Source organism: Pelodiscus sinensis, chromosome 2 (genome assembly GCF_049634645.1).
Source record: "Pelodiscus sinensis isolate JC-2024 chromosome 2, ASM4963464v1, whole genome shotgun sequence".
NCBI classification, from domain to species: domain Eukaryota; kingdom Metazoa; phylum Chordata; order Testudines; family Trionychidae; genus Pelodiscus; species Pelodiscus sinensis.
Genome location: NC_134712.1, coordinates 67,993,341 through 68,006,232, shown reverse-complemented (window position 1 = coordinate 68,006,232; position 12,892 = coordinate 67,993,341). Strand labels below are relative to the sequence as shown.

At 38.3% G+C, this 12,892-nt stretch overlaps 1 protein-coding gene across 3 annotated transcripts in view; it reads left to right on the top strand.

Annotated features, from left to right (window-relative positions):
- Positions 1 to 12,892, top strand: part of SNTG1 (syntrophin gamma 1) — a 532,439-nt gene that overhangs the window by 479,919 nt on the left and 39,628 nt on the right. For all 3 annotated transcript variants that reach the window (XM_014577356.3, XM_006112171.4, XM_075920716.1), the window contains one exon: positions 3,878 to 3,970. In XM_014577356.3, coding sequence (XP_014432842.2) covers positions 3,878 to 3,970 — 93 coding nt within the window. The remainder of the gene's footprint in view (positions 1 to 3,877; positions 3,971 to 12,892) is intronic.

Sequence of the window (12,892 nt, the reverse complement as noted above, 5' to 3'; positions counted from 1 at the left end):
CATTATTAAGTGATAGTCACGGATGGAAATTAATAAGAAAAAAGGCAAAATAAGATGAAAACATCTAACCTTTAAATGGATTACTCACATTATTGCTGTTGTTATTATCATTGTTGTTGTTTGTTGATGTTGTTGTAATTGTACAGTGTCCTAGTTATTCCTGGTGTTTTGATTATATGCCTATCTAGCATTTCTCTGTATTACTGGAATTTAAATACAAGAAGACACTGTCACCTTTCCACAGGCATTTGTAATCAAAGGCTTACAGGACATTTTTACCCACATCAAATTTTTGCTTTTAATTGTCTTGGGTAGGTAACTCAGTAAATAGTGACAAAAGAGAAAATAGAGTCAGAAGGGAAACCGGGGACAATCATTAAAGAATGGAGAGGTAACAGCTTTTTGAATAGCATTGTTGTACAATCAGATTATATAAAGGACCAAATTCTGACCTCTCTTACAAGCATTAAACTTTCATTACAGCACATGGATATTGTACCAATGTGAGGGCAAAATGAGACTAACATTTTTGTTTTGTTTTTTCATACATTTCTACAGGGGTGAAAGTAACTTAAAAGTCTTACCAGTATTGTGGCCTGGTATGGGCCCCAGAAGTGACGGGCCCTCAGATGGAATGAGTGAAGCTGGAGACCAGCCTTACCCTTCCCCCCCAGTCAGCCCTTCAGCACTGCCTGGCCCATGCTGCCCAGGACTATGGCAATGACTTAAAGGGCCCAGAGCCACAGGCACCAACTTCTCATGTGCTGGAGCTCCTCGATCCTCCATTTGGTCCAGGCCACTCTTCCCCTAATCTCTGCTCTGCCATGTCCTAACCATGTTTCAACCCAGCCCCACTTCTTTCCCATCTCTTTCCCAAAGTGCAGTCTGTACCAACTTTGCCCCCTCCCTCCTACAGCTGGAATGCCATGAGTAGCTGTTTGCAGTACTATGGATGCATTGGGAGGGAGAGAAAGGAGTTGATAAGTGTGCAACCACTAGTGCACGAGAGACGTGGGGGGAGGAGATTAGAGATGGTAGAGGGGAGGCATGGGGGGAGAGAGCTCTGCACCCACTAATTTTAACCTGTGGGTCTTCCAGCCCCAACAAACCCAAACCTATGGCCAGGGCTCCTTTTTAAATCAGTGCAACTGCCTTTTCCTTCCCCCACTCCTTCCCCATCACCTTGCCTCATTCCCACTCAAAGAGCTAAATTATTTGATGCATGGAACCAGGTAAAAACAGAAGAGAAATTGTGCCCTTATGCTTTGGTAGCCACTTTCTTACCAGTACACTGTATGGGTGAATACCAGCCCATTTTCACTTCTGAATTCCTTGTTTGTTGCAATTTCTTTTAACTTATCAGATGTCAGAGTGGGCATTAGTGACATCAGAGTAGAAATTAGTAGTAGTATAATATTCTATAGCTAAAACTATAGAGTAAACTAGGTAAACTTGATACTCAAAAAGCATTTTACCATGAAATTACAATGATTAATAGTGCATGATTGTTTGTTTTGAACTATAAAAAGATGCTTTAGGTGCTTTCTGATTCACCTATTCCCAGCTGTAATGTTGATATAGCAATCAGGTGGGAAAAAACATATTTTGGGGGGGACACATTTGCAAGGATGTTGCCATGATTACTCTTCCAACTGTACTCATAAAATCTTATTTTCATAAGACCACTTTTTTTGAAAAGTCTTTGTAGTCTAGACACACCCTTTATGTGCTTTCTTAGTGTTGTTTTTGTTTTTCTGATGGCTGTTTGCATCAGAAGATGGGTATTATTGTGCAGCCTGCCTTGTGAATACATTTTAAAGTTTGCCCCCATGGAAATTTTGTGTTTGAAAAGTTTAGTTTTGAAGTCTGAATTGATTCCTGAACCTATAACCCAAATGTTTTCAGGTTCTCCAAGCTTCAGAAGTAGCTTACAGTAAGCTCACTTGCACATCACACCTTCCATAATTTAAACGTCTCCTTGGAACTGCAGTGTGAACGGAGGGCATAAGGTCTGAGGAACATAATGCTTGGGCTGTCTTCTTCTGGAGCTGAGCTACTGAATTATTAATTAATCTAGTTTAAGTTTTCATACTGTAGCAGTGCAATGGGACTAAGTGAGGAAACATTTTGTGGTTTGTTTTTTTTTAAATTTGGGATCCATTTTCAATAAGATTGCATGTTTTTGTGTAGGAAACCAATAGTCAATGTCAAATCTTCTCATGGTTTGTTATAGTATACATCTTTATAGGTTTGTCTTAAAGCTGTAATAACTTCTGTAATAATCAAAAATTCTACATGCACCTGAGTAGTTTCTTCATTTTAGTCCCTCCAAGTTCATGAATGAGGAACTGAATTAAAAATAGCAGAGGAATTCAATATGGGAAGACATCAGAATAAAGAGAGTTAACTAGTTTACTTATGTATAGTGCATATTCCAAATTCACCGCAACAATTAATAATAATGAATTATTACTTTGTGTTACTACAGTGTCTGAGAGCCCCAGTTTTACTGTGTCAGTACTAGAAACAGAACAAAATATGGCCCCTGTCCCAAAAGACCTTAAAGTCTCAATTGCTCAAAGGTCATTATAAATTTTACCTTGCTGTCAGAGGCACTGATCACCTACAACTTCCACACGTTTACATTTTGAGTCAAAAGCCCTATAATTGTGAAGAACTCATGATGCAATAACAAAGATGTTCCAATTAACTTCAGTGGGACCAGGAATTTACCGATGGGTCACCTTTGATGCTAACACAATGAGAAAAATCAGATGGTGTTTTGTTTGGATTTTTCTTAGTTTTCTTGATGCAATTTATTAATTATTCATTGATAGCTACAGTCCCATATGAAATAAGTGTCTTCATAAACACAATACATCAGTAATTGACTTACATCAATATTAATTATTAATATTCAGTCATGTGACACAATGTGAGTGTTGTATTAACATCCATGAACTCGATGAAAATGAAAGATCCTGAAGTCTGTGCTCTTGCTTGTGGTCTTCAGCTCAAAGTTTTTGAGGATTTTAATTCTCTCTCACTTGAATCTGAAAAATAAAAATTCCCATAAAGATTTCCCTTGTGATACAGCTGTGCAAAACATGGTCTTTTAGAGCACTTTGTGTATCAGATTTAGACATAATTAAATATTTTTGACAAGGGAAACCAGAATTTGTGTTGAACAATTCAAGCTTGCCATTATGAACTTAAAGCCTGCTTTCAAGTAGAGAGCTCAGTTTGATCAAGAAAATGTCACTAATTGATTTCTCATGTCGTACATCAAAATGTCATGTTCTTAACGAAAGAAAGCAAAGAATGAATGCCATTTAAAATGTCAAGGTTTTCTCATAGAAGCTTATGGTTAGAGCTGCATATTGGCTGTTAGTTGACTCTAAAAGTTCTCTCTTGATTGCATATATTATTTTTCACTGTATTGTACCACTGAGGCTAAGCAGATAGCAAAAAAGCAAACAGCATCTCAAAACAGATATTCTTTGTAAACACAGTTATTTATTCTATGAGAGTTTAGTAGACACTATTTTGTTTTATCTTCTAAAAACAATGTATAATTGGGCTATAAAATAGGACTTTCGAAGTTGCTACAGTGAGCCATTAAAATTAGTGTTGAATTATAATTAATTTATTTTTTCAAAGTGAAATGAAAGACACTTTTTATTGTATTGGCACAATTTCCTCTCTGGAGTAATCTGAGCTTGACCAGGAATGAAATTGACCTAGTACATATAAGTGACCCTTTCTCTGACAGTGATTTTGAGATGTGTGCACTGGAGCAAACAAAGAGAGCTTGCTGGAGCTAACAAACAAGTGCTGTGCTACTTAGCGTAGTAACTGTTTTTTTGACTTTTTGCAGTGCAAGACATATGCCTGTGTTTTGGAAAGTCATCTTATGGGGCTTACCATCGACTTTGGCATGGGCTTTGTCTGTTTTGATGCTGCCACAAAGGTAAAGGTCTGAAACCTGCATCTAGTATGGTATTAATATTCTTTTCCCAAGTATTATATTTTGAGGTGGAGTGTTAAGCCATCCTTGAAATGTGTTCTTTCAGTATGTTTTTAGGGCACCATATGTCATGATCCTGGTGCTTTATTGTAATCCTGAGGAGGTCATTTCCGAATGATATGGGCTGTTGCAATCTGTAATGCAGTTGTTAAAAAGAAACAAGTATCAACCCTGGTCAAATGTCAAATCCTCATACTATAATTTAACAGACAAGCCCAAATGGATTTAGGTTGATGTTGTTCTTCTGGTATTGTCTGGTTTCCATTAACTTTTAAATAAATATCATCCTGTAGGAATCCATAGTGGCACATGAATTCCTCTATAAAAATCTGAAACAAAAAACAGGATTATGTAGCACTTTAAAGACTAACAAGATGGTTTATTAGGTGATGAGCTTTCATGGGCTAGACCCTGGCCCACGAAAGCTCCTCACCTAATAAACTATCTTGTTAGTCTTTAAAGTGCTACATAATCCTGTTTTTTGTTTCAGCTACACCAGACTAACATGGCTACATTTCTATCATTATTCAATAAAAATCTCATTCCTCATCTCCTATTACACTAATGAAGAATACTATGATTACTGCAATTTCAAATTTCAAAGTGAACTGTTCAAAATATATCTGTGGGATTAAAAAATGGTATTGAAACTTGTTAACATGTGAAAAGTGAATTTGAATAATGAATATAAACTTAAGGAAATCACAGTATATAAAGGTCATCCCCTAGGCAGAAAAGAGACTAAATTCTGAGTTGAGTGCTTGCTCAGCTTTTAATTATGGTGAGAGGAGATGACTCAGTTTTGAGCTCGTGTTGATCATTTTCAAGGACAATTTTGTAAATATGATTTAAGTTAAACAATTATATTTCTACCTAGTGATCAAGTTCATTTTTCTGGAAAGTTCAAAGGAGCCTTGGCTAGGCAGGAAGGATGCAGATGGAAACAATGCAAAGCAGAGATCAGTATGCAAGGCAGGAATGTGAATGGAAGCTAAACTAAAAAAAAAACACCTCTCCTGTAAAACATGTAATTGGTTTTTTTTAATTAGGATTTTTACAAACTTCCTTTTACTGCTCCAACTATCATTAGATATGTGCATTAATGAACACTGATGCAAGGAAAAAAATACTGGTTCCATTTTTTACATTTTTTTTGGCACTAGGGCATTAATAATTTAAAGACTACTTGACTTTTGTTCATTTTTAATTAAAAGATTTTTTCAAAAAGAAATTAAATTCAACTTCAGTCAAAAGCTATGAGAACCTGTCACAAGAGAACCTATCACAGACATTTCAGTTAACTTGGAGTTTCACTTCCAGCCAAAAATGCAGATATGAACCTATATAACTGAACCTATTGGCATATGTTTGGCCCAGTTTTTCTTCCACAAGCAAATCCAAGTTATTTGATTCCATTTCCACCAAGCAGCCCCAGGCTCACATCCCTTTGTCAGTTTTATTTCCACTCGGCCTCTTTCTCCCAGAGTGTTTCATCTTCTTGGATATGAGTGACATACAAGCCCTTTTCATATATTCATAGACTTTACAGCCAGAAGGAAACATTAAATCTAATCAGAACTATATATAAGAGGCCATTAAGAGTCATCATTTTAGCACCGTACTGAGCCCACTTCTGCCATCTTGATGGGTAGCTCCCTCCCCTTTTCAGAGGATTTTATGGGTAGTTGACTGGATGGCCCACTCTTCTACCTGCCACATCCAAGGAGATGGGTGCCTCCATCCATCCCAAGTTCGAAGCATCAAAAACTAGATGCTCCAAGGAACAGCTTGCTTTAGCTCCCCTAGTTAAAATTCAAGCACTTTCCACTAGAATATTTTGTCTGATCTATTTTGGTTTCCACCAACCCCTTGTGGTTTCTGATGAAGAGTCAATAAGACTATTGCTGTGTTTTGAAACTTACTTCTTGGAACCAATAAAAAGCAGTTGGAAGTTTGAACTAAATGCCCAGAATGCTCTGCTCTATTGAGAAATAGTTTCCCTGAATTTAAAACACTTCACACTCCAGTTAACTTAAACCCCAAAGAAAATCTTTCCCAAAATAATTATCAAGGCAGGTCTTCATTAAGCTGGGATACCTTTTGCCAATATCCCACAATTCTCAAGCTAAAGTTGAAGGCACTATGAAGTTTTCTCCAAAAGATTAATAACAGGAAACAAATTCAAAGACCCTTATTCTAATTTTATTCAGACCTTAGTCAGAAAAATATCCATAGAAGTCAGTGGCAGTTTGTCTGAGTGGGAAATGATTCAAGAAACCCAACAACAACAATGCTTAAACTGAACCCTTGATCATAGCCTGGCTTTTAAATGCATAATGGCTGTTATGTATGCCTGAACAGGGCATCCATCTAGTTTAACAGTCTGTTTGAAAGGATAGATTTCCATCTTGCATCAAGACGACAGATATATATAATTGGTATATTTCAGTGTACATCTGTGCTTATGTATTTCCTACCCATTTGCAACTTTACCAATGGTAAGATTTCATAACCAATCCCATGCTGTTGTGGTAATATTTATAAATAATATGTAAAAATATCTGATGAGCCAGCCAATCATCAGAAAAAAAGCATACTATACGTATCTGTCGGGAATCACAGAAAACAAAATCACTGATCATTGAAGGAACATTAGTATGGGATATACCTAGAAAACTTAATAATTAATATCTGGCAAGGATCAAGAATTATGTGAAGTCAAATCTTAAGCTACAGAAAAAAGGACCAAATTCAACTCCATCTTTCATATAATATGACAACACCATTCATATAATTGGAATCACACATAGGCTACATCTACACTGGCTGGTCTTGCACAAGAAGCTATTCAAATGAGGCTTGGCATTGCGCCACTCCTCATTTGCATACTTAATGGGCTGCCATTTTTGTGCAGGGGCTTTTGCGCAAGTAGGTGCCATCTACACTGCTACTTCTTGTTCAAAACCCCCCTCTTGTGCAAGAGTTGTTCTGCTGCTTATTTTCAGCCAGAACGGCTCTTGCGCAATGGGGGGGGGGGGTGTTTGTGCAAGAAGGAGCAGTGTAGGCTGCTCCTTCTTGTGCAAAAGCCCCGTGAGCAAAAATGGCAGCTCATTAAGTATGCAAATGAGGCACGGTGATAAATATCACCATCTACAAGACTGGCCAGTGTAGACGTAGCCATAGTGAATATAGGCCCCTAAAAGTCATTGTGCAGGATAAAAAATGACTGCTGATTATGCCAAATCTCTAGGTATAATTCTTGCTGAATTTCAGTTGACCTTTACTTCCTGAGTTTGGTTGCTGCCACAAACTTGAGTTTAAAGTGTGCTTGGTTGGTCGGTTGGTTGCTTGTTTGTTTTTACCAAAGCATCAACTTCTCCTTACTAGCTCACTATTTCTCTCATATTATCCTTTTATGTATTATACTTGAAAGATCAAGGTTAGTATGTGATTAGGGTCTTCAGAAAAATACTGGGCATATTCATTAAGTAAATTCTCTCTGTAAGAGACAGATTAGAAAATTCTAAACCAGTTTATAGACCCTTAAAGACTTCACATTTAATTATCTATTTGTATAAATACACAATAGTTATACCATAGTTACCACAATAGTTCTCATGGTAAGTTTGGCTTTTAGTTTGTAACACTCTGATCTTTCTAAGAGACATTTCATCCTTTTCCCTTCATTCTACTCAGGTGTCATCTTTTGAGCACATTTAGAAAACCCTCTTCTACATTCTGGTGCATGGGTTACAGAGGTAACTCCTCATTTATGCCCTACTGATTTGCCTCTTTAAAATGTGAAAACTACTCTAGATCACACAGTCATCATAACAATAAGCCAGGTTATCCCCCCGCAACCCTGCACCGGGGTTGAGTAGTCACTCAAGCAAATAGTCCTGTTGAAATCAGTGAGATTACTCATGGAATAACTGTATATCAGTGTGAGTAGCCATCTGACAATCTGGGCCAGTATGATTAATAGTTCTCTAGTTCATTATTGGACATAACTAGTTGTACTGGCATTTATTTAAACAAGATAGCAGCGTTTTAATTGTTTTATTGTCCTTCTATCTTAATCTCAAATTACCACACTCACTTTTCTTTAATTACTTGATTTTTATTGAGTAATAATCTTGTATTCAATTTGGTGGCCAAATAATGGGCCAAATTTCACGAATGTGACAAAAAAGAAAGTCAATACTTATACATGTGTTTGCATGTAAGCAAGTCTCCGTGTAAATGTATATATCTAGGACTCTGTGGCTTGCTTCCCTGCCTGGAGTAATTCAACGAGCAGTAATGTTTCTCTTTGTAGCCTTAACATACTGTCTATCAACTTTGGTTCTTGTCTGCTTCATTTTAACTACCCAGTCTTCAGATACTCACTGATTCTCTTAACCTCCCTATTTTCTATGCTCTCTGCTCCCTGTCTCCCATTCCCCTCCTCCCTCCCCCCCCCCCCCCGTTTATTTTGGGTCTGCACATCCTAAACTCAGAACTCTGGTCATTTGAAGAAGTGGGCTGTGCCCATGAAAGCTCATGATACTATCTACATGTTTTGTTAGTCTATAAAGTGCTATCAGACAATTTGTTGTTTTTTCTGTACAGACTAACTCGGATACCCCCTCAAGCTTCAGTGATACAGACATTCAATTGTATTGACCCTATTTAAAGCTGATCACATCATATTTCAGTAAAAATATCTAGAAAACATTTTGCCGAATCTGTAAAAAAGTACATAAATATTGTCATGAAACCTATTTAAACTGTGTTATTTAAAATACATCCATAGTGTGAAGTGATTACAATTATGTTGAAATAAATCATACCATTCCTTTCTCTTATATATGCCCTGCTTTCTCTCATTCAAATGGCGCCAACAGCAGTTTATATGGTAGACAGTTTATGTTCCATTCAAATCAAAATAGCTTGTTTGTAAAGAACAGACATTATGACTTGCTAATTAAATCAGATTCTTCCCACCTAACAAGAAAATATCAATTACCTCACAATATAGGTTTGTAAGCCACCAAGTAGCATAATGGTGACCCTAAAAAATAAATAAGGAAGATACAATTCTTTGTCCGCTTTGCTATAGGAAAGCTATAACTCAAAGAAGTATTTGTTCTTCTATAGCTGTCTCTAGATCTAAAGTTCAAAAACAAGATATTTCTTTTTTTATCATTCAAGATTTACTGTGTAATGAGGCCCCACATTATATAGATTCTTAATGATCTTTGCAAATGTTTGCTTAATATTAAATTCTACCACATGCTCACTTGTTCACAGTAACAACATAGCTCTGGTTAAAAGGCCACCTGCTTAGTTGCTTATGTGAAAACAATAAGGACAAATTCACAGGAAGTGCCAAATGAAATTGTTTGTATGTGTAAAAATGTTTACAATGCTAGGGGCATACATGTGGAACTATGTCAGATCATTCCTAACTATACTGAAAGCCTATCTGCCATTGGCAGATTCCTTAAGGAAAGTTTGAAAGCTTTTGGAAGCTACTCCTTTAATGTTATTTAAGATGTATGATTTCTCAGAGAATACCATTACTGAACTTCCTCTCCTGCCCTCCTTTTTTTCCTATTAAAATGACGTTAAACAGAACTCAAAAGACCAGTGCAGGACTTGTTTCTCTTGGCTGTCCAAGCACGTCTGTCAAACTGTCAGCCGTTTAACATCTCCACTTTTGCAACAGGGTTTCTTAGTCAGAGGCATCTAATTTAGATGGACCATCAGCGCCTCAAAAGCTCTTTTCCTTTCTGTTGGTTCTAAAGCTATGTTTATTGCACAATTATAAATCCGAACCTGGCCTGTGCTGGTTGACTGGAACTCACTGGGCTTGGGTAAAGGAGCAATTTCACTCTTGCTTAGATGTTCAGGCTGGGGCTGGGGCCTGGCTTGTAGGACCTGGCACAGTGGGAGAGTCCCAGAACTCAGGCTGCAGCCCAGTCCCAAATTTGTACACCGCAATTAAACAGCCCCTTAGCCTTAGCCCTGGATTGTGTCATTTTGTCTCCAATTCATCTAAAGAAGTGGGTTTTACCCATGAAACCTTGTGACTTAATATATTTGTTAGTCTCTAAGGTGCCACAGGACAGCTCATTTTTTTAAATGTGAAGACTGACACAGCTTCCCCTCTGAGACTAATTGCGGTGTGGATAGACATAAGTCAAAGCATTGGTTTCCTTGCTGCTGCTGCTGCTGCTGTCAATGTGTGCATTCATGGGAGATGATTCCCTTGATTCTGCGAAACTGCAAAAGGTTGCATCAGGTTCTACATTTGCATCTCTTCAATGTCAGCTGGTTATTCTCATTAAATGGTATTTCAGCTAATGAAAATAGTCAAGATCAGGACTCCATTATAAGCTTAGAGTTCACAGTTTAAATTTGCTTTTGTTTTCTGTTCACTGAATGTAATCTCCTTTAAACATTCTACTAATAACATTTTGGATTCTTGATAGTCTGTAAATAATCTGGATAAGCGTCTACAGCCGTCAGTGTAACTTACCCCCTGGCTCTTTCTAAACAGGGGTGCCAACTTTATAATTGCACAAAATTGAACATCTTTGCCCTGCCCGAACTTTACCCCTACCGAAAGCCCCACTCCAAGTCACTCCATCCCTTCACCTTCCATTGTGCACTCTCCCCCACCCTCACTCGCTTTCACCAGGCCGGAGCGGGGAGGTTGGGGTTTGAGAAGTGGAGCTGTGAGTGGACCCAGGGAAGGAGCATGGGTGAGGAAGGGAGCTGGAGTGAGCGCTCTGGGATGGAGTTACGGTGTGGGAGAGAAGACTGACTTGGGGCAGAGAGTGCAGTGTGGGCTCCTGCTGAGTGGCACTTATCTCACGTGGCTTCCGGAAGTGAGTAGCATGTTTGGCTCCTAGGTGGAGGGGTCAAGAGTCTCCGCACATGGCCCACACCTGCAGATATCACCCCCTTAGCTGCAGAGTGGCTGCTTGAGGCAGGGGCAGCACAGGCAGCCTGCTGGCCTCTCTGCCTAGGAGCCAGACATTCTGGTAGCTACACAGAGATAGGGCAGGCAAGGAGTCTGCCTTAGGCCCACTAGATAGTCTTCTGGCTGGAGCTACCAGGGTCCCTTTTAACCTGGCATTCCAGGAAAGTCTGGACACCTGGCAACCCTATATTAAGTGATTCATTTAAAAGTTTCTTAAATATTCAGATGGCTTTCACTTTAATTTTTATGGAACATTTTTCAAATTTATTTTCCTAATGACAAGTCTGGCCCATCAGAGATGAGTGGACTCTGAGTTCAGTCCATCCCTTTATCAGTTCGTACTCTAGTTACAAAAGGGAAAGCAAAATTGATCTTTTTTCAGTCTAAAGTAAATAACGTGCCAACTCTATTCTCTATGAATTACACACAGTGCATGTTTATCTCGCATGTTTCACATGATCTGAAAAACACCATCTCCAGGACAGAGCAGAAGACCTTTTCAACAATGCACTATTACTGACAGATAATTTTACAGTACATCAGCTTCTATTACATTTAAAGTACTTATAGCTGCAAAGTGTCTTTGACTTTTTCTCTAAGTTTAAAAATGAAAAGTTGAGCAGGATATGCTTACAACATAAAGCTTCTTTCTTAGACTCCTTGGATTACAATCTAATCTATGTTCAAGTTTGGGGATGGAGACACAAAGATGGTTGTTAACCACCTTTTTTGCTCAGACTCTTTGGCTATCTGAGAGTCAGTGCAGGCCCTGGCTTAGATTATACCAGGGTCATTGCTACTCTATTTTACAGCTGATTGTTCCCACCCCCAAGGGATTGGCATAAGATTTTAAGAATGGCTTGGTCAAAACCCCTGTACTGGAGGTTAAGAAGTCATAGCATAGGAGTTATAGCTGTGACTACACGCCTAAGACTTCCCCTATTCTGAAGATGGTTAATACTTATTTAAGAGCAGGTTGGCAACATGGGCAAAAACAGCCAGAGCACAATGGAGAAACTGACCCCTGTGTTCTCATTAGTAAATTTATTAGGTACTCAGATTCCAAGATAATAGGCACAAGACCTAACAATGTATGTCTTGTGATGGACAGGAGGAGTGCTCGCCAGCATTTGATGACTAAAGGGTTAAACTCAGGTAACAAGAGGTTGTTTGCAGCGAGCCAGGAGAGCCAATGGAAAAAAGATGTTGACATTTGAATTGGAAGATACACCTGCCAGCTATTTTCTTTGTGAGAGTTTTAAGCTAGGAGCTGAGGAAACAAGATGAATTAACCCAGGCAGAACTACCATGCCTACAAGGAATACTTAGAATGGAAATGGACTAGGCCTTGAAGCACAGATTGTACGTAGATAGGGAAATGTCTGTTTAGTTGTGATCTGATTTTTTTTTCTTTGTTTTGTGGTTTGGTTAAATTTCTCTATGCTAAGACCATGTGCCTCCTCGATATACTATATTTTAAGCTATGGTCCAGAGATAGCATTTCTCAGTGGTTTAATCTGTTCTATTTTTAGTTGCTCTGTAACACCTAGCAACCAAGTATGCTTATCAAGTATATCTTTTGTTTTATTAATAAAATCACCTTTTTTAGGTGATAATTTGATTCCTGTGTCTTGGAAGATAACAGGAGGTCTGTGTATGCATGCCTAAGACTAAGAGGTCAACTATCAGAGATTGCAGTTTGTTTTCTCCTTATGAGTGTGTCTAGACTACAGAGTTTTGTGGACAAAAGTGGACTTCTGTCGACAAAACTATACCTGCGTCTACACTGCCGCTGAGTTCTGTCAACATAACGTCGACATAACTCAGCAGTTTTGTCGACGTATGTAAACCTCATTCTATGAGGAATAACGCCTTTTGTTGACAGAGTTCTGTCG